The sequence below is a fragment of the Dipodomys merriami genome, unplaced genomic scaffold, assembly GCF_024711535.1.
Source record: "Dipodomys merriami isolate MVZ:Mamm:240054 unplaced genomic scaffold, mDipMer1.0.p SCAF_62, whole genome shotgun sequence".
NCBI lineage: Eukaryota > Metazoa > Chordata > Mammalia > Rodentia > Heteromyidae > Dipodomys > Dipodomys merriami.
The window spans coordinates 4,617,053-4,639,267 of NW_027206202.1; the positions used below are offsets into that span (position 1 = coordinate 4,617,053).

The following is a 22,215-nucleotide window of genomic DNA, read 5'->3' on the forward strand; positions in this document are numbered from 1 at the left end:
GGAGATCCACGATCCAGAATCTGATGGGTTCCATTCCCCAGCCCCTGGGCTTTCTGCTGCATCATCTCACTGCGTGGCCATTTGTAATCTACTCCTATGGCATGACTTTACAACAGAGAGGGCCTGTGTACCAATTCTAGAAACATCCACTGCCCGCTCTACAACCTTCAAGCAAGTTTAGCTAAATTCCCTAAGCTCAAACTTCCTGTTACTATAAGATGACTGGCCTGCCTTGCAGTGGGGGCAGGGATGGAAGAATATTCCAGATTCTAACTCTAAGACTTCACCATTAGTGACCTTATTATCCTTTGATGCCTGTTAACAATTGGTTCATTATTCACAGACTTCTTACGAAAGTCTGCCGCCAATCTTGTTACGTGTGTTTAGTTACCAGCTTCAAACAAAGCTGAAACAAGCTTAGATAAATATGGAGGTCGTGTTATTTCATTAAAGGAAAAAATTGCAGACATTTGTGTTGTTTTGAAGCTTGACGGTGAACTGGAATTTCTATCATACCTCGGAGAATAACGGAGTTGGGCCCTGCCATCAACACGCCTTTGTGCCTTTAATTCTTTAAAATCTTAGTAATTGATTTTTTTCTTTTAATCCTGAGAGATGAAAGAGATGTCTGGTTAAGTAGAAAAGAAATGGTAACCAAAAAAAAATTCAAATAAAGTTTAAAAAATGCATTTCAAGCTGGAGCCCTGGAGGCTCACATCTATAATCCTAGCTACTCAGGAGACTGAGGTCTGAGGATCTCAGTTCAAAGTCAGCCCAGGCAGGAAAGCCCACGAGTCTCTTATCACCAATTAACCACCAGAACACTGGAAGTGGCACTGTGGCTCAGGTGGTAGAGCACTAGCCCTGAGTGAAAAAGCTAAGGGACAGTGTGCCCAGGCTCTGAGTTCAAGCCCTGGGGCAGGTATAATGAACAAAAAAGCATTCATGGGTGGCTACCACTGGGGCTGACTGACCCAGTCCTGTCCACTGGCTGAGTCTGCTGGGCATGGCTGAGCTCTGGTTAGAGACGGTCCCATTGGCCCAGCCACACCCAGCCTACCTAGAACATTTCCATTCCAGCCATAGGAAGACTGACTATCTGCCACTTAAATATGAAACCAAAACCTGGTCACCATGCCCAGCACAGTATAGAGAAGGCACAAGGTAGAGAGGTCAGAAAGAAAGATGACCAGGGACAAAAGGGCTCCATTCCCAGCTCCACCAAGCATCACTCCTGTGGAAAGACATTTTGAGTGGATACATACCCTATCTCTGGGTTGCTGCCTTTCATATTCTATTTGGGTGCAGGTGGCTCACACCTGTAATTCTAAACTACTCAGGAGGCTGAGATCTGGAGGATGGCTGTTTGAAGCCATCCAGGGCAGAAAAATCTGCAAGATCCCGTCTCTAATTAACCAACACAAAGCTGGGCTGGAGGCATGGCTCAAGTGTAGAGCGCCAGCCCTAAGCACGAAGCCCGGAGTGCAAACCTAGGTGGTAGCAAATTGCACAAACGTTACTCTTTCTCTTTCCGAGTCATGGGTAGGTCTTGAGTTGGCAAGTTCTACTTGCCTTGCAATCATTGCAGAGTAGAAACTTCTACTTACTTATTTATTTTTAACCAGGAGTGGCTGGGAACACATGAGGAAAATCAGCAAACGAAATAGCATCCAAATAGGAAGAAAGGGACTTTAAAAAGAAGGGCGGGGCTCCAGATGTAGTCTCTACATACACAGTTGTCCCTCAGTGTCCACAGGGAATTGGGCCCCAGTAGCTTTTGGCTCTTCAAACACCAAAGTTGTGGGATCCTCTGGTCCCTCATATAAGGTGACATAGTGTTTGCATTTGAGTTATGTGTCACCTGTCCTATCGTGACCTCAGTGCACTAAGATGGTCAGGAAGTCTCCAGAGTGGATGGCTGCTGTCTGCATCACCATCCGCAGGACTGGAGGAAATAGATAGAGAGGAAGTCCATTGGCTTGGGGCGGGGGGGGGTGGAGTCAGCTGATGCAGACCCAGCCAATCAACATAGTCTAATTTCTAATTTCCCCGGTGACAAGGAATTAAAGATGACCCTCGGATCCAGTATCTTCCAATAATATCAAATCCCAGGCTGCTAGGAATTTTAGGAAAAGGGAAGCTTTTCTTCAAGGGAGAAGTTTCTGAGATAACAGAATGCAAGCTGTTTGCTGCCACATGTGTGTGATGGTTAATGTCCATACGTCAACTCAACTGGATGGGGGGACACTGAAGGCTGGGACACGTCCAGCAGACGGTGAAGATCGGATGACTGGGTTCTGATCTAGTCAGGGGATTCATCCATTGAAGGATGGAAACTTTGAGTATCCCATGAGGAAGTGGTGCAACTGTAAAAAGTGAGGCTCAGGAGCAGACACAGGACCTTCTACTAGATTAGCACTTGGACTTAACTAGCTGGGTAACCATCAGCAAATGCCTTAGCTTCTCTGAGCCTATTTCCTTGCATATACAGGGGAAGTAATAGTAGTTCCTATCTCATGACATTAGATCAGTAAAGCAGATCGCTACTGTACAAGAAAATAATTTGCTAGAGCAGGCCTGGATGGTTCTGTGTTATGGTTATTAAATAGTGTTATTAATAAATTCCTTCACTAGTAATGAGAGCCAAGTTTTCTTGCCTTGAAGCCTCTAGGTATCTGTTAGTTCATCTTTAGAATGAAGGATTTGAGTTCTCCCCTCTCCCCCTGCCTTCCTGCTTTTCTTTTAGCAGTACTGAGGCTTATACTTGCTAGGCAGATGCTCCCTCCACCTCCCCCCATCCCCCCCCCCCCCTGCCCCTGCCCCGGCCCAGCCCTTTTTGCTCCTGTTTATCTTTCAGGAAGGGTCTTGTACTTTTGCTCAGGGTTGGCCTAGGACTTCTGGATCCTTTACATTTATCTGCCTTCCACCCAGTGGAGACTACAGGCATGCACTACCACCTTCTATTGTGTTTCCCTGGCTATGGCCAGACTCTGCCTGACAGTTTCATACTCTCTTTCAGAATGGGAGCTTCTTCTCTACCACTGGGGGACAGCTCAAAGTCATGCACCTGGTAGGTGACTTAGGAACTTCACCTCAGCCAGGTATCTTCCCGGTTCAACCCTCCGAAGGGAGCCTGATTCCACTGTGGTACAAATGGGCTCTCTATTGGGGTGGGCAGGCAGAAAGAGAGAGAAACAGATGGACAGTGCTCAGGAAGCAGATCCAACGTGATTCTGGACTGTTTGTCAGTCAATAGATGAGTTCACCCTAATGCTTGCATTAAGAGATCTGCAAACTCCACAGCCTAGATATTCACCCCCACCCCAACCCCACCACCACAAGCCACTGAAACGGGAGGGGGAGTGTCCCCCCCCATGGAGCCCCTTTCCCTTGCTTTCCTTCCCTGCCTCTTAAGGTGGCCAACACCTGCTGCCTTTGTCAATCTCTGATTCTAAGCCTCCAGGAACCGGTAAGATTTGCATCTTTAAAAACAAAATCCTGCCAGTGAGCTGTACAAGGTGTGAACATGCCACTTGTTTGTTGCAACGTTTCTGAATACATTTTAAATCATTTGAATCGAGAGACTCCTCAAGTCCCTTCCTATTACATAATAAATGCCACTGAACGGTGTGACTCTAGTTCTCTTCCTCCTTCCCTCCCCTCGCCCCCAGGCCTCCACACACCTCAGCATCACCCCAGACTTTACCAGGGCCTCCCTGTTGATCTGTTCATCTTTCCAAGGACTTAAATGCAGGGATCAGAGTTCAAGTCCAGGATCCCCCACCATGGAGCAAATGCCTGTATCTCTCTAAGCTTTATTCCTTTATCTGCAATACCTTGATCGCCACAGCTAAGCCACGCAGCTCAAGGCTGCCTGACACAGACGGGCTCTCACCATCTTTTTTTTTTTAATTCCAGTATGTTTGGATAGCACTGGCTTGATGAGAATTAATTTGAAATCACAACTTTCAAACACATATTGTTCTCTTGAGTATTTGGCCCTCTGGTGCAGGTTAAATTCGATGCTTAGCTAAATCAACCGGAGACAAAGTTAGAGCCCTTTCTTAAGCCTCGAATTCAGAGGGTGAATAGCAAAACTACAAAGGTTACACTTTCTGGCTTCAATTCAGAAATGTCAACACATCAAACCCACCACGTTCAGACGCACAGAGACATTCCTTCACAGGCTATAAAGGGCACTTGGGTGTGGAGACAACACGCCAGCAGTCTCACAGCTCATTAAAGCCGGACTCAAAGTTCTGGCCTCAGCTACATAAACAATGCTTTCAAGATGGCACAATTGCCAAGAAACCACAACCTATGCGTGCCTATGAAGCACTGGATGTGTAGATTCTTGCAGAATATGAGCAACCACAGACTACCACAGAGAACCTATGTCTTATTTTGAAAATGGTACAGAAGTAGAATGGGACAAGGGGCGTGTGTGTGTGTGTGTGTGTGTGTGTGTGTGTGTGTGTGTGTGTGCTTGTACTAGATTTGAACTCATAGCCTCTCACTGCCACTTGGCTGGTTCAAGGCTGGTGCTCTACCATTTGAGCCACACCTCCACATTAGGATTTTTGCTAGTTAGTTGGAAATAAAGAATTTCACAGATTTTTTCCTACCAGGGCTGGCTTCAAACCATGATTCTCTGGATCTCTGCTTCCTCAGTAGCTAGGATTACAGGCATGAGCCACCAGTGCCTGCCAGAGGTTATACCTTTAGCTTGCAAGACTCTCAGGCCTTTCCTGATAATAAGCAGGTGCCTGGAAATGCTGAGGCTTTGGGTAATGAGGATAGGAATGGGGTCACATGTGTGTAGAAACAATGAGGGTCTGTTGACACTCAGAGGTAGGGCATGACATCCAAGCTAGGATGGAAGGGAGGATGGAGGAGGGAGGGAGTCTGCAGATCAGGTCTGGGTGGGCTCAGGAGATAAGGGGAGGAGGTAGAGTAAGGCGTTCACACCTAGTGTTTTGGGAGAATTGATAGCAGATGGGTCCTGTGTTAGAACAACGGAAGGTCAGATTGATCCCATTGGGAAAAATGATAGACCCCGTTAATGACTTGACAGACTGCTGCAGACTCAGGGTTCTGCGGTGGAGTGGGGCACTGGTGGCTCACGCCTATAATCCTAGCTACTCAGGAGGCTGAGATGTGAGGCTTGTGATTTGAAGCCAGCCCAGGCAGGAAAGTCCATGAGCCTCTTATCTCACCGTTGTGCAACTTGGGAGCAATACTGGATGCACAATTGCTACATGAAGTAATGTCTGTGACCAGGATGGAAGCAGATCCCTAGTCGAGAATCCAGGGGTCTCTCTAAAAGGAGCGACTAAGGTCAGCAGCAAGCCACTAGGCCAGGAAGATGGGGTGCCCAAGAAAGGGTTCCAGACTTCCCAGGCAGAGGGGCTCTGTACCCACAGAGCTGGAAAGACGAGGGATGGATGCACATTGGAGGGAGTGAAATAAGCCTAGGTATGCTGGACCCACAGCTGGGCTGGGGGTGAGGGAAGGGGATCAGGACTCTTGGAAGGACTCCAAAACCACATACGTCCAGGAACAATAGATATTATCTGGAAGTTCCAGAAAGCCACTGGGAGCTTTGAAGCCAGGGCAAATACAGCCAGATGCACACTGCAAGGGACATTTCTCTCCACCTTACAATATAGCAAAGCAGGTGTCATTCAGCACAGCGTCTGGCCAGGCTCTGTCCCGCAGCTCCTTGCCACAAAAGAAGATGGTGCTGAGAATAACTCTTAAGACCCCGTGGAAAGTGGTCAGGGGTAGGGTTGGGGGGGGGGGGACAGGATGGACTCAAGTTCCTCAGCTCCTAGATCATCAAACCACACCTGCTCCCTTCAGAGGGTTAGACACAATTAGGAATGTGGGACCCAACCCCACGTCTGCATTTGGAGATGGATGTCAGAGTCTTAGGGACCAACACTGCCCACAGGGCTAAAGGATGCTCTGCAGAGGGAGAGGTCCTGGTCCCGGAGGCAGCCTTGCGGATCGGGATGTAACTTGCCACAGAACTGGCTGAGTCAGGTGCTGGTGACTCACACCTGTTGTCCTAGCTGCTCAGGAGACTGAGATGGGACTTTCCTGCCCAGGCTGGCTTTGCGCTGTGATCCTCAGATCTCAGCCTCCAGAGTGGCTGGGATTATAGGCGTGAGCCACCAGCATGTGGCTCCACAGGCATTTTGACAGACCATCAGTGCAGTCAGACGGGCGGAGGACGGAGGTGGCTGCGAGTGGGGAGGGGGTAAATATGACTTCTCCCTTCCTCACACACTTGAGCAGAGTGTTGAACCTTTCTGAATCTCCATTTCTTCTTCCCAGAGCAGTGCCTCAGTGTGGGGTCCCCAAGAGGACTTCAATAACTGCTCTATGTGAGCTCTTTAACGTGGCTCTGGGACATAATAAGTACTCAAGAAATTAATCATTAACCTATCCAAACAACTATCATTACCACCTTCTTCTTACCACAGAGACCCTCACAATGACAATATTTATGTTCACTTGTCAGCCCCAGTGGGTGGTGTTACAACCCATAATAAAGTCACCAGTTTTGCACAGTACTTAATTGAACAAAGAGATATCCACCCAGCAGAATGGAAGTTCAGATTAATCCAGGTGCAAGATCATCTTCCCAGGCAGAGGACTCCCTGCTGGGTCTCCGGGGGTGGGGTGGGCGGGCGGGGGGCTTCTCACGGTGGGGGAAGGTGCGGCTTTTGTTCTTGAATTATATAAGTTCCATCAAAGTCACAGCAACTCTCCACCTCTAGGAGGTCACTTCCCCCTGGACAGGGCTAGCTGAGGCACTGCTCTTGTTTATTTATGAAGTCAGGCCTAGCAGTGTGTGTGTGTGTGTGTGTGTGTGTGTGTGTGTGTGTGTGTGTGTGTGTGTGTGTGTGTGTGTGTGTGTGTGTGTGTGTGTGTGTGTTTCAGAAGGAAACTTAAATGCTGTTTGGATAAACAACATGACCTTTATCAATGTCAGGATGAAGAGACAAATGACACCAGGAAAGAAAAAGGGCAAAACTAGATTCTTTAGCCAGGTGCCAGTGGCTCATGCCTGCCAACCTAGCCACTCAGGAAGTTGAGATGTGAGGACCATGATTTCAAGCCAGCCCAGGCAGGAAAGCCCAGAAGACTCTTGTTTCCAATGAAACACCAAAAAGCCAGAAGTGGAGGTGTAGCTCAAGTGGTAGAGCACTAGCCTTGAGTGAAAAAGGCTCAGAGATAGTGCCTGGGCCCTGAGGTCAAGCCACAGCAGAAAGAGAGAAAGAAAGAAGGAAAGAAGGAAAGAAAGAAATAAAGAAAGAAAGAAAGAAAGGAAGGAAGGAAGGAAGGAAGGAAGGAAGGAAGGAAGGAAGGAAGGGAGGAAGGAAGGGAGGAAGGAAGGGAGGAAGAAAGAAAGACAGAGAGAGGGAGAGAGAGAGGGACAGAGGGAGGGAGGGAGAGAAGAAGGGGGGAAGAGAGAGAGGGAGGAAGGGAGGGAGGGAGGAAGAAAAAGAGAAAGAAAGAAGGAGGGAAGGAAGGAAGGAAGGAAGAAAGAGGGAGGGAGGGAGGGAGGGAAGGAAAAGAAAGAGAAAGATGAAGGAAGGAAGAAAGGACGGAAGGGAAGAAGGGAGAGAAGGAGGGAGGGAGGATGGATGGATGGATGGAAGGAAGGAAGGAAGGAAGGAAGGAAGGAAGGAAGGAAGGAAGGAAGGAGAAAAAGAGTAGGCAAGCAAGCAAACACGAAAGACTAGATTCTTTATCATAGTCCCAAAACAGATCTCAACTCTACTCCCCCAGAAGCTGTCACTGTAAAAAAGTTACAATAACTGAATCAATGCAACAATAATGGAATCATGACCATCTTTCCTGTTCTTTACAGAGGGTGGGTGAATGGAAGTCTCCACTTCTATACCCAGACACATTCAAGCAGAGACATTGCTATCCACCCTTCAAAGTACATTCAGAACACAAGCACCACAGGTATGAGGGAGGGGAAAGAGAGACGGACAGAACATGTATTGTGTTTCTCTGAAGACCCAAGCACCAGAGAGAACCGTTTACTTACAGCTTTTGGTTTATACGGAGGCTGAATCTCTTTGCGTTCCAGTTTCTCCCAATCGATGTACCGGAAGAAAGCGTGATCTTTGATGTCTCGTTCTCCCTCTGGGCCACAGCCCAGACGTTTGCCTGGGTGCTTGGTCATCAGCTTCAAGAGGAAGAAAGCAACAACAATATTGGATTCAGAGGAGGAAACGGGAGCTACACGGAAATTATTATCCTGGGGACTGAGGAGGGAAGTACCATGAAGAATCACAATGAATTCTTTGCCCTTTCAAAGGCTGGGCCAGAGCTCAGCTCCGATGCCGTGTTACTCTGCCTAGAGCGAGGGTTCATCTTCCAGGGTTCATCACAAACCCCAGGCCTCATGTGGCCTGAACTGCGACTTAAAAAATATCATGAGGATGTATTTTGGAGTTTTGTGCCATTATTGGTGCATCCAATGAAAACAACTCTGTGATCTTTCCAACTTTCCCTCCCCTCCACGAGGGGAAAACCAAACCAGAAACAAACACAAAACAAACCCTGACATTTGACCAAGACAAAAGATTCAGATACTATTTGCATTTCTCAGTGGAGCACTTGGGAAAATGACAAAACAGAAAGGGGGAAACAAAATATATTAGTCGAACGGACCCATGTTTCAAGTAATTACTTTCAGAAAGCTCATTAAAGAGTCAAAACCTAACCCAGCTCATCAACCTGAATCACACATTATACTCAACTCCTCCGAGGTATCTTCCGTGTTCCGCTTCAATTGCTTAATTATCAAAACTCTGCATCTTTGGGTCTCTGAGCCAGTACTAAATAATAGGCTGTATAGATGCTCCAGACAGACTGTTTCCTATAAATCTAAGGCGGCCTGAAAATATCTCAAGATTCCCACAACTGAATAGCGGGAAAGATAGAGGAACTGATGATTAACGTGGAAAACAAGGAAAGAAAAAAAACAAAAACAGGTGCTGGTGGTTGATACCTACAAGCCTGGCTACTTAGGAGTTTGAGATGTGAAGATCATAGTTCAAAGCCAGTTCAGGCAGGAAAGCCCATGAAACTCTTATCTCCAGTTAACCAGCAAAAAACCAGAATTGGAGATGTGGCTTAAGTGGTAGAGAACCAGTATTGAGCAAAAAAAATCTAAGGGACAGTGCCCACGGTACCTAGATATTATTATTATATGTGATTCTTTGCAACAATACTCTGAGCCTTCAGTAGCTATTTCCCCCTCATTTTCTAGATAAAGAAACTGGGTCCAGAGAGGTCAAGTCATTTGCCTAAGATTACACAGCCAAGGAGCAGAGCAGAGCCAAATTCTGAATAGCTCAGCCAGACTCAGAATTCCCTTGGCCTTTTACAGTTGAATCTCTGCTTCTTTTCATTCCAGTTTGCTTTTTAGTTTTGGATAGTCCTAAACTTCAGCCACTTGTACTTGCTGTGTAGATGCTCTACCACTGGAGCCACAATGCCCAGACCCTTTTTATATTTTTGTAGGTCGTGGGTCTTGAACTTTGGGCTTGGGCGCTGTCCCTGAGCTCTTCAACTCAAGGTGAGTGCTCTACCACTTGAGCTACAGCGCCACTTCTAGTTTTCTGGTGGTTAATTGGAGATCAGAGTCTCACGGACTTTCCTGCCTGGGCTGGCTTTGAACCATGATCCTCAGATCTCAGACTCCTGAGTAGCTAGGATTACAGGCGTGAGCCACCAGCGCTCAGTGCTCAGACTTTTTTTGCTGTTCACTCTTTTTTTTCCTAATATATTTTTTAAAATTATGCTGCCGCAAGCTTGGATCATGATCCCCCTATTTACACTTCCCAAAGAGCTGGGATTATAGGCAGTGAGCCACCACACCTGGCTTTTGTGTGTGTGTGTGTGTGTGTGTGTGTGTGTGTGTGTGTGTGTTTGTGTGTGTGTGTGTGTGTGTGTGTGTGTGTGTGTGTGTGTGTGTGTGTGTGTAATGGCAGAAAAGAAGACCTTTAATGAGAAAGAAAGATAAAGAATTCCATTTCAGTTGGGAAGGTGACTGTTTTCAAAAGCCCAGCTTGATTTCTATGTAAGCAGGGCTGGGGCCCAGGGAAGCTGGGGGGGGGGGAGGGAAAGACGGGGTGGGGGGAAGGTAGGGGAAGGAGGAGAGGAAGTGCCAAGCCATGAAATGCCACCATGGAAACACACAGCACTCATTTGGACTTTCCTTCCGGTTCCACACTCTGCTCTGCAGTGCCTGAAGCCATGCAGACAGCTGGATGTAATCACTGTTTGGAGTTCTGATCTCCTCCCAGACGCAGCCCCCTGGGGCCTGCTGGCTACTTGGGAAGAGAGGAGGCTGCGTCCGACTGCTTATTTGAGGGTCAGCCCCTTCTTCAGCTGGAAGACTCAATCCACCATGGACGCAGCCCACGTCACTCGGAAAGACTCCCCAATGCAACAGTGAGAGTCACCCCCAGTGAATCCTGAAGGGTACAGGTCCTCAGTTCATAGCAAACTGCTCTAACAGGGAGACTGCTAATTGGAGCTGAAGCCGAATGCAACTGACCTGGAAAAATTCTCTCCTCCATGACCCACTTAGAACCCCCAGCTGTCCAGGCAGGGCTGGTGGGGAAAGGGGAAATAGACCCTGAGCATGCCCTGAGACCCTACTGCGTGCCTACCCTGAGCATGCACCGAGCTCCTACTATGTGCCAGCACAATGAGTCCTGTTATTTCATGTGCAGAGGCAAAGAAGCCAAAGCCCTGGAAAGTGGAGCTTGTGGCTCAGGTGGTAGAGCGCCAGCCTTGAGCAGAAAAAGCTCAAGGGACAGCATCCAGGTTTTAAGTTCAAGGCTCAGTACTAGTGCACACATGTACAAACCACCACCATCACAGCCACAAGAAAACGAAGTGCTTAAGAGCACGTAGCACCGAGCAGAGAGAGGGCTGGGATTTGCTCTCCCACAGATCTTGGAAAACTTCTATCACCACGAATGCAAACTCAAATGCCCAGAGGAGCCTGGCACAGGACTCGTAAAGTGGTAGTGCCCCTATCAGAAGTACTGAGAAGGGCCCTGGGGTGTGAGTTCTGATCTAAATGATTTCTAGCTATGAACTCATTTAATCATCAAACTGCCCCTATGGGTTGTGCTATTGTGGGCTGCCATGTGCCAATCAGGTCAAACAACTTCTTTGTGATCATGCCTAGACATGGATTTTGAACCCACAGGGAATCTAGACAGAGAGGGCTTTTCTTTTTATTTATTTATTTTTTGAAATTAGAAAGAGGCACGTAAATGGGGATAATGATGTCTAATCCTGCTTCCTGAAGCTCTGGAGGAATGACAGGCCCAAATTGCAAGACCAGAGTTTTCTGGAAAGCTGATTATCTATGGGAAGTCTGATCTTGAAATGTGGGAAATCATTAAAGAAATTAAGAGCTTGGTGCATAACCTCTGCCCCATCTGCTCTCAGTCCAATGTCTACCATCATCGTGCTAGACATACACACTCCACACGCTCATTTGTCTATGGGCTTTGCCAGGGCTCCCAAGGAACCCCCCCCCCATTTCCATTCTGTTCTATTTTTCTCTGTGTCATACCCACAAAGAAAATATTGCAGCATGAGTAGATGAGAATGTAGCCAAGAATTCAACGCATAGCCTACAAAATTAAGAAGCGTGAGGGAAGGAGTGGGGAGGGGAGAAGGTGGGAAAGGTATGACATGGGTCAAGATGCACCGTATTCATGAACCGCTTCATTATATGGCAACTCCTTTGTACCACTAGAGAGCTTTTTTTTCTTTCTTTCTTTTTTTTTTTTTTTTTGGGTCCGGTCGTGGGTCCTGAACTCTGGGCCTGAGTCCTGTCCCTCAGCTCTTCAGCTCAAGGCTAGCACTCTACCACTTGAGCCACACCACCACTTCCGGCTTTTTTCTTTTTGCTTATGTGGTGCTGGGGAATTGAACCAGGGCCTCAGGCATGCAAGGCAAGCGCTCTACCACTGAGCCACCTTCCCAGCCCCTTTTTTTCTTTCTTAAAGAAAGAGAAAAACAAAAGAAAATATTGCCAAGCAATTACCAAAAGATGCTAAGCACCGAAAACAATTCACCTGTGGCTTCCTGGGATAATCTTCATCCGTTGTAAATGGTACCCAAAGCTTAGATGAGGGGGACTTTCGGGGATATGACCAGTTTCAGGCTTGGAGGCTGGCCTAGCTGTTTCCACCTGAGCCAAGACTCCTCCTAGATGCCTGATTGTTCCAGTTTCTTTTACCAGCACCAGCTTAGACTGGGGTCAGGAGGATTAGGGCTGGAGCCAGGCAGGGTACCCCAAAGATTGAGGCCCACAACCCTGGTTTCTTCAGACACACAGGAAAAGTCCCAGTGTCTAGGCACAGCTAGGCTGTAACCCTGAGGTCCTTCTGAATATCTGGTAGGTGAGGAAGCCTTGGGAACAGCATCAGCCTTGGCCCATGTTCTCTCTGAGTCTCCTAGTGTTGCTGCCCCATTTCCATCAGAGCTGAAAATTACTTGCTTTGGACAATCTGTTGAAAGGCAGTGGTTTTACAAGCCACAGGGGGAAGTTTTCAAAATCCAAGTGCCCAGATTTAATCTCTGAGGTTAAGGCTGAGGTCTGTGTGCTCAGAGAAATCTCTTCAGGTCATGTGACAGGTATTGGAGGCCTAGCTGTCCCCCTTCGATCTAACACAAGTGCACCAGAAATATATGTAGTCCAAGACAAGATGCTGGACACAACCTTTACCTGTAAACAAGTGCCCTGATTTCTTTATTGGTACAATTCGCATGTTTACACTGTGGGTGTCTAACTCTGCCTCTCCTCCCAGCCAGTGTGTGTGTGTGTGTGTGTGTGTGTGTGTGTGTGTGTGTGTGTGTGTGTGTGTGTGTGTGTCTGCCTCTCCTCCCAGCCAGTGTGTGTGTGTGTGTGTGTGTGTGTGTGTGTGTGTGTGCTGGAAGTGTAGGAAAGATCAGAGCTCATCTCCAGAATCCTTTCAAAGTCAATCGCCCGTGCTATTTTCTTAGCACAGAAGTTATACCCTCCTAGTAGCATTCACTAAACACACAGGCCGCAGAGAAGGAGACAGGAAGGCTTGAGTTCTGCTCCTTCCCAGGGGTCCTGGCTCTCTGGTCAAGTCTCTGCATTTCCCACCTCTTTCCTCTAGGAAGGATCCTTGTGTGCGTTTGGGGGCGGGAGCCCAGCCAGCTGCAGGGTGCCTTTGTGGGAATGGGAAGCCATCTCTCCTTGGAGCGGGAAGCTGGCCTCTCATGTTGGCAGGCAGATGGAGCTGTCTTCCTCCCCAGCCCCATTCCCCCATGGGCCACAACCTATACTCCTGTGATGGGCACGCCTGACCCCAGGTTTTAAGGGACTCACCCCTTTGCAGATGGCCACTGCTTCCTTGGACATGGACTTGGGGTAAGCCACATTGTGCTCCATGATGGACTGGAACAACTCGTCTTCATCCTCCCCTTCAAAAGGTGCCTGTGGGGTGGACAGGAGGGTTGGAGAGGGAAGAGTCTCTGCTGACACTCCCTCCCGCTCTACGCCAGCTACTCCTTTTAACCATGGATCCTCCTCTGTGCGCATGACCACACTCCATGGGGTCCCAAAAAGATGGACCGGGCCAGTGTGCTGGTGACTCATGCCTACAATCCCAGCAACTCAGGAGGCTGAGAGCTGAGGAACAAAGCATGAAGCCAGCCCAGGCAAGAAAAGTCTGGGAGACTCCAATCTACAATTAACCACGAAAACAGCTGGAAGTGGAGTCATGACTCAAGTCATAGATCATCCACCTGAGTGGATAAGCTAAGAGATAGTGTGAGGATCTGAGTTCAAGCCCCAGTATTGAGTATTGGTGTGAGTCCACACACACACACACACACACACACACACACACACACACACACACACACACACACGACTGACTTGAATAACCTCAAAGCCAGAACAATCACAAAAACTCAAGATTCATGAGCTATTTGGTGCCAAGTACTCACTTTCTTCTCAAGAAACTATGAGAATGGGGGAAGACTTTCCTTTTTTTTCACCAATTACCTGTCCAGCCAGCATCTCATACAGCAGGACTCCGAAAGCCCACCAATCCACCGACTTCCCATAGGGCTGATAAGCAATGATCTGCAAAACAGAGCATCCAGTGTTGACAGACCCACAGATCTGAAGGGTGAGAGACCAAACTCACAACTGTCACAGTGAGAATGGACAGAACTGGGGGAGGAGTAGGAAGGAGAGAGAGAGAGAGTTTATTGCCTAAGATTACAATGATGAGCACAGATCCACATGCAAGAAGCCAGAGTCACCAAGAGCAGATAGGAAGGGCGGTGTACACCTGAGCTATTTCCTTACCTGAGTTTTCCAGGCAACCATCTGGACATGACACACTCCTTTTTAAGTTCTGAGTATGCTGGATTGTTTTGTAAATTTTGGAACAATGTGTATGGCGTTTTATCTTTTTTTTTTTTAAAAAGGATATTTTTAATCCTCATGGTAGAGGTAGAACATTTGTACAAGTATTTAAAGATACTTAACCTTAGAAATGGTTCAGATGATAAATTTGACGACCCGGTGTTATTTTAGTCATCATTAAAAATAAAAGAGAGTTTTCTTTTTTTTTTTAAAGCACAGTAATAAACATTTGTGACTGTTTAGGAATTAAAGAGAAGTTGAATGAATAAAAACTGAAAATCACCTGTAATCCTTTGTCACGAGAAAAATTTGTTCTATCTCCTTCCAGATTCTTTTCTAGAAGCATATATTACATGTTGTGTACCTGTGTTTTATATAAAAGCATAAGCAGTGAATGGATCTTTAATAAGGTATGCTTTCTTTATTTTTGTTTTGGCAGTATTGAACTCAGGGCCCCTACCTGCTAGGCAGGCATTCTAACACTTGGGTCACAATTCTTAGTCCTTTTTGCCTAAGTTTATTTTTCAGATAAGGTCTCGTGCTTTTGCTCAGGCTGGCCTCAAATTACAATCCTCCTATTGCTACCTTCTGTGTAGTTGATATTACAGGTATGCACCACCATACTTGGCCTTCACATATGCTATTTATTTAAGTTTTCCCTAGTAATGTTTGCTCAGTGAATTAGATATTTGGTTATCTGTCTATTCATCTTATTTCCATAAGAAGTAGAATTAGTGGCTCAAAGAGTATATACAATGGTAAGGGTTTTGATGATCAACTCTATGACTGTCCATCCTTTGGTACACTGTGGTGAAAATCAGCTGTGCCACAGCGGTAAAACGGTGACTCAGCAGAGGTCAGGGACTGAGGTTCAAGGATCAGGAGGTCAGAACTCTAGCTGGGGCCATCATTTAATATCTTTAAGTCTTGGGGCTTGGAATGAGGCTTAGTGGTAGAGTGCTTACTGAGCATGCACCAAGCCCTGGGTTTGATTCCTCAGTACCACATAAACAGAAAAAGCCAGAAGTGATGCTGTGCTCAAGTGGTAGAGTACTAACCTTGAGCAAAAGAAGCTCAGGGACAGTGCCCAGGCCCTGAGTTCAAGCCCCAGGCAAAAAAAAAGTCTCTCTTCTTCTTCTTCAATGAGGTGAATTTACTGGACAGTTCTGTCAGGGATTTTGTGAGGAAGAATGGGAGACGTGGAGCTTCTCACAATGGAGCCCTCACAATGCTGGCTTTTTCTAGAATCTTCTCTACAGTTGCTGCTCAGTTTGTGCAGTAAAGAATTCTGGAGCAAACTTGGCTGCAAAAGAAATGCCTCTTTCTCAAATTTTATCCTGCAGCTCAGCGTCCACTATGATATTAGAAATGCAGAAATGTTGGTGAGTAGACACAAAATTTTGGATAAATGGAATCAATTCAAGAGGCTTGTGGTAGAAGATAGCAACTGCAGTTAACAACAATAAATTTTATGTGTAAAATGCATCACTATGCATGTAGCTTTTAAGAAAGTGTTCTCACCTCCAAAGGTCAATGAAGATGTGCATATGCAAATTAACTTGTTTTAGTCCGTCCACCTGTTTCCATATGTCAAAACAGTTGCGCACAATTGACATACATCATTGCCGTTCGTCAATTAAAAATAAGCAAACAAGGCTGGGTACCCATGACTCATGCCCACAATCCTAACTATTCAGGAGGCTGAGATCTAAAGATTATGGTTCAAAGCCAGCCCGGGACAAGAAACTCTGCCAAGACTCTTATCTCTAACTACCAAAAAAAGCTAGAAGTAGAGCTGTGATTCAAGTGGTAGAGCAATAGCAACTAGCCTTAAGTAAAAAAAAAAAAAAAAAAAAAAAAAAAAAGCTCAGGGACAGCACCCAATCCCTGACTTCAAGCCCAGGACCAGCACAAAAATAAATGAACAAATAAGTAAGTAAATAAATAAATAAATACCCAGACACCATTGGCTCATATGTATAATCCGAGCTATGCAGGAGGCTGAGATCTATGGATCATGGTTTGACCTTAACCCCAGGCAAGAAAGTCTATGAGGCTCTTATCTCCAATAAACTACCAAAAAAGCCAGAAGTAAAGCTATAGCTCAAGTGGCAGAGTGCTTGCCTTGAGCAAAAAGAAGCTTAGGAACAGCATCCTTGAGTTCAAGCCCCCCACACTGGCACAAAATAAATAAGAAACAACTAAGAAAAAAAATGTGCTCCCAGGAGAAGTGTCTACAAGACACAGAAACTTTCAGTGAAAGCATTTCTCAGTGGAAGTGCATTCACACGTTTAAGGTAGTTCATGTCTTGACCTGCAGTAGATTTGGGATTTCTTCCTATCTAAGGCTCTGTGTGTGTGTGTGTGTGTGTGTGTGTGTATGTGTGTGTGTGTCTGTGTGTGTGCACGTGTGCGCGTGAGTGTGATGGGGGGGTGCTCCCCCAAGACACCACACTCATGGGCCTTGGGATCCAATATAAACTACTGGAAGCTATGGATCTGGTGCCCCCAGAGATTGCAGTTCAGTGGATCTAGGGTAACACTTGACATTTTCAAAGCTTCCTCTCTGATCTTATGTTTGGACCATCACACTCATGACATATTGAGGAGCCATGTTCTCCAGTGTATCTGTTATCCAAATTAGTTAACCCAATGATAACTGACTAAAGGATGTTACACAGGGAAATCTCTGCAAGGCCTAGTCATGAGTTACTTTTTAAAAAAAAGGCTCAATCCTTGGAGCTGGGAAGGTGGCTCAGTGGTAGAATGCTTGCCTTGCATGCATGAGGCCCTGGGTTCAATTCCTCAGCACCACATAAGCAGAAAAGGCCGGAGATGGCACTGTGGCTTAAGTGGTAGAGCGCTAGCCTTGAGCTGAAGAGCTGAGGGGCAGCGCCCAGGCCCAGAGTTCAGAAAGAAAGAAAGAAAAGAAAAGAAAAGGAAAAAAGGCTCAACCCTGTAATTCTAGCTACTCAGGAGGCTGAGATCTGAGAAACAAGGTTCAAAGCCAGCCTAAGCAGGAAAATCCAAGAGACTCATCTCCAATTAACTACTAAAAAGCTGAAAACAGCACTGTAGCTCAAAGAGCATTAGGCTTGAGTACAGAAGTTCAGGGACAGCATCCAGTCCCTGAGTTCAAGCACCAGGACTGGTACACACACACACACACACACACACACACACACACACACACACACACACACACACACACACACAAACACAAAGGTTACCTTATTATGATTCAATTAATATGAGAATACAGTTACCTTGTAGAAAATATAAATAGTAGCCAGAGGAAATAAAATTCCCCTCTTATCTGCAATCTCCCAGGGCTTTTTTTAAATATGCCAAATTACACTTTTACATGCATAATTACATATTCAAAAAACACATAGAGCACATTCTGTGTATTACCACTTATATACACAAAGAGCATCATCTTGTGTTTATCATTCTGTACAGGATTTTCCCCCTCATCACAACATGCTTAGAAGCTCCTCCTGTGTCCACATATATGTATCCCTTACCTTTATCATGACTGAGGCATATTGTTTCCAGTCTGCCAGTAAAGATGGACTCAGCTTTCTAAGGGCAGTAGAGTATTTCCTAACATGAATGTACACTTAGCAAGTCACTTCTTTATTGAGAGTCAATGAGATTACCTCCTATATTTTTTCATTGTTGAAAGTAATGCTAAAATAAAGGTGAGAAGAAGGAATACTTCCTTCTCCCTAATATATGTGTGTATACGTGTGTATGTGTGTGTGTGTGCATGCACACACATACACTAGATTCCTGGAGAAGTCACTGCTTTGGCATAAGAGTCTGGAGATCCTAAACTTTATGCCATACTGTTTAGTTTCATGGGAAATCTTTCACCATTGCTATATATCAGGTTACTGATGCTCTCTCTCTCTCTCTCTCTTTCTCTCTCTCTCTCTCTCTCTCACTCACACACACACACACACACACACACACACACACACACACACACACACACACAAAACACAAAGAGGCCATTCTAGAACACTGCTTTCTATAACTACATTATGTGTACAGTTCCTTTCCTAAAAAAAAAAAAATCTACCACTAAGCTGCAACATGCTGTTTTTCCAAGCACTAGTTCAAAGGGAAAGGCAGAGGGGTCTTCTGGCTTTGAGCTGGGCCATATTGGCAAATATCCACCCATTGGCCATTCCTTTAAGAAGACAGAAAGGCAGTACAAATGAATTTTATGCTTACAGCCAGGTGTTGGTGGTTCACACTGGTAATCTTAGCTGCTCAAGAAGCTGAGATCTAAGGATCATGGTTGAAAGCCAGCACGAGCAGAAAAGTCCATGAGACTCTGATCTCCAATTAATCAACAACATGCTGAAAGTGCAATTGGGGCTCAAGTGGTACAGCCACCAGTGATGAGAGACAAAGCTTCTGGGACAGTGGCCAGGCCCTGAGTTCAAGCTCCAGTGTTAAGGGGGAAAAAATTGTAGTCTTTCGTATTCATCTCCAGCACAAAAAGAGAAATTCAGAGTTTGTCAGGATTCATCACAACCGCTACATACACAGAACCCAGTTCCTGTGTCATATGTCAGCCCTGGGAAATCTGTTCTCTCTCTGTCTCTCTCCCAACAAACACTTCGGTGTCATAATTAGGAGGTATCGTGTGGCTGAGAGCCATCACAGCTTGACAAAGAATGTTACTGATATGTGTTGGATGATGGTTCTTTTTTACTGATGTGCTGGGTGGTTCTTTTGAGTTTTATTTAAAAATGTCTCCCAACCCCCTCCCCTCCCCGCCCCCGATGTATTTTGGGCTTGAGCTTCTGGATGAGTGCTAAGTTAATTTGCATGTGTGATCTCAAAAGAACAACGTGGAGTATAAAAAACGAGGACCCGGAGTCCCAGGTTGCTGGGTGCCACTGAGACCTTCCCTCCCCCAGTCCCCACCCAGTGCCAGCCGGGTGCAGGGTACTGAAGGCCTGTGTGTGTGTGTGTGTGCGCATGCGTACGCGTGCATACATGCATGCGTGCGTGCGTGTGAATCCCCACCAGCGCTCACCTCTGGGGCAATGTAGTCCGGAGTACCGCAGAAGGTCTTGGTGGTCACCCCCTCCCAGATGTTCTCTTTACACATGCCGAAGTCGGCAATCTTGATGTGGCCCTCGGAATCCAGCATGACGTTGTCAAGTTTTAGGTCACTGGGGCAGACATGAGAATTCAGGGATTTCATTAAAACACTGTTTAGTTCAAGCCAACCAGCTGCCACTCATACGTAACACCATCCACCTGTGCAAGGTGTAGCAGGGGCACGAAGGTCACTGTAAATCAGCTTGTGCCTTTGGCATTTGGCCCTCTGGCAAGGAGATTTAAAAGCATGGATGAAAGACATAGATCCCCAAGCATGTCCTTTAGATAGATAGATAGCTAGCTAGCTAGCTAGCTAGCTAGCTAGATAGATAGATAGATGGATGGATGGATGGATGGGTGGATGGACGGACGGACGGATGGACAGATGAATGGATGGATACATATATACATACATGCATACATTCTGCATAGTCTTCTGCTTTGGCCCAGGCTAGACTCTGGCAGGGATCTCCCTACCTCCACTTCCTAAGCAGTTGGGATTACAGGCATGAGCTACCATGACCAGCCTTTGCTTTCACATTTTCTGCAGAGTCAACTGTGCCAAGTGCCTCACAGGGGCTCTGAGAAGAGAGAGATCCACAGGAAGTGATGTGAAGGCCCAGCCTTCACAGAGGCCTCCTGGATCCCAAGACACTACCTCTGCAAGATGATCTCGTAGGAGTCTGTAGTGTAGACTTGTCACAAAACTATTATTTTTGCAATGGCTCTGAAGATCACGGAGAGAAACCTATTTAAACCCCCAGATGCTCCAAGCTCCCCTAAGTCATTTGATCTAGAGGGGACCCAGGAATTTCTATGGTTTCTTTCAGTCACGGGAGATTGTTGCACACCGATTTTGTGAATGTGCAATTCCACCTACTATGCAACACACAATTCCTCTAGCTAGGTCTACTGTCTATGAACAAGGTAAAGTAAGGACACTACTTCTGTTGGTACTAAATTCTAGTGTAGGAGCAGAAGATAACAGGTATTTAAACCTGTAAGCAGGGATACTGTGGGTTCTGACAGGTGATATTACAAAAAATGGAGGTAATAATGGAGACTAAGCAAAGCAGTAGGAAAAACTCTTCTGTAGTAATGTTTGAGTTTAACCTAATACATATGCAATACGCTCTCATTCACCTAACTCAACCTATCTAGTGGGGGTTGTTAGTTGTTTTTTTTTGTTGTTTTGTTTGGGGGGCTTGAACTCTGGACCTGGGTGCTGTCCCTGAGCTTCTTTTGCTCCAGGTTAGCACTCTACCACTTGAACCACAGTGCCACTTCCAGCTTTCTTGCTGGTTCATTGGAGATAAGCATTTCATGGAATTTCCTGCCTGGGTTGGCTTCAAACCATGATCCTTAGCTCTCAGCCTCCTGAGTAGCTAGGATGACAGGTGTGAGCCACTGGTGCCTGGATCCAGTGTTAATATTTTGTGTTTTGTAACCAGGGGATAGACGTACTCTAATCCTAACTCAAGATGAAGACATTTCCTAGAGATAAAAATGTCCACTGCTCAACACAGAGCTCGTCTCTAAACCATCATGACCGGGCTTCGGCTGTGTGGTGTCTGCCTAGTTCTAACATCTTAGATGAAAGTATGTTATTACTTCTTTGAAAATCACCCTTCAGAATTTAAAAGAATGAATACCAGGAAGCAGAAACCTGTGTTGTCAGGAGGGAAGGAGATGGAGTGGAGGGAGGGCAGATCAATGGAGAGAGAAAGGCAGCTGAATACAGTTCCAATATTCAATGTGCATATGTGGAAATGGAATGGGGGGGGTAGGATGGGGAGAGATGGGAGAGAATGATGGAAGTGGCAACATTGGTCAAGAGGCAATGCACTCCTAAACTGCGATGTTGAACTGAAACCCCTTTGCACGACCACTTAAAGATAACTTGTAAATTTCTCAAAAGAAAATCCACCCTCTACTATTTCCTGACCCATGCAAAGTGGGCAGTGCTGACTTTAACTTTTGACTCAAGGAGTGGTCACATGGCTCGTTCTAGCCAATGGGGAGACTTCAGTTTGCTGGCGTACAAGAAGGTGTATGACACCATCTGGGACCATGCAAACACTGCCATTTGTACAGAGACAAGAAAGCTAGCAAAGGTATTGCAAGTAATGCAAGTCTCCAAGGGAAGGTGAGTCCCTGCCTCCACCCAGGACTGAAGTCAGATCAGTCCCTGGGCTTCCTAGTGATGGCAGCCAATATTTATCAGCCAGCTTTAACATATAGTAGTTTGAATTGAGTTGCTGACTTCAGTTCCCACTAAAGGACACAATCTGGAAATAGATCTTGATTTGCCCACGGGAGGTCCACTTGCTCTGATTGGCACAGCCATATTCCCATTCCCGGTATGACTGACGCTGTCCATGGTACTTACTTCATAGCCAGCCTTTATGCTTATGTGCAAGCCATGCTGCCCTTCCAATGCAGCTTGGAACTTAGAAATGCTTACGTAGCAACTTGCTTCCGCTAAACCACTAGATCTCTTACAAGTGTGATTTTAATCAGCATGACATCTCCTCTCAGCTTGACCACATACCCTGCGACAGGCAGGTGGACCAACTAGAGAAATGATTTTTTTTTAAAAAAACAAAAACTGTGTCTAACATAAA

At 46.2% G+C, this 22,215-nt stretch overlaps 1 protein-coding gene across 2 annotated transcripts in view; it reads right to left on the reverse strand.

Moving 5' to 3' along the window:
- Prkcb (protein kinase C beta) overlaps window positions 1–22,215 on the reverse strand; it is a 300,272-nt gene that overhangs the window by 14,454 nt on the left and 263,603 nt on the right. For both annotated transcript variants that reach the window (XM_070004318.1, XM_070004319.1), the window contains exons 13-16: window positions 19,524–19,662; window positions 14,099–14,179; window positions 13,418–13,525; window positions 8,069–8,209 (exon numbers count right to left, since the gene is read on the reverse strand). In XM_070004318.1, coding sequence (XP_069860419.1) covers window positions 8,069–8,209; window positions 13,418–13,525; window positions 14,099–14,179; window positions 19,524–19,662 — 469 coding nt within the window. The remainder of the gene's footprint in view (window positions 1–8,068; window positions 8,210–13,417; window positions 13,526–14,098; window positions 14,180–19,523; window positions 19,663–22,215) is intronic.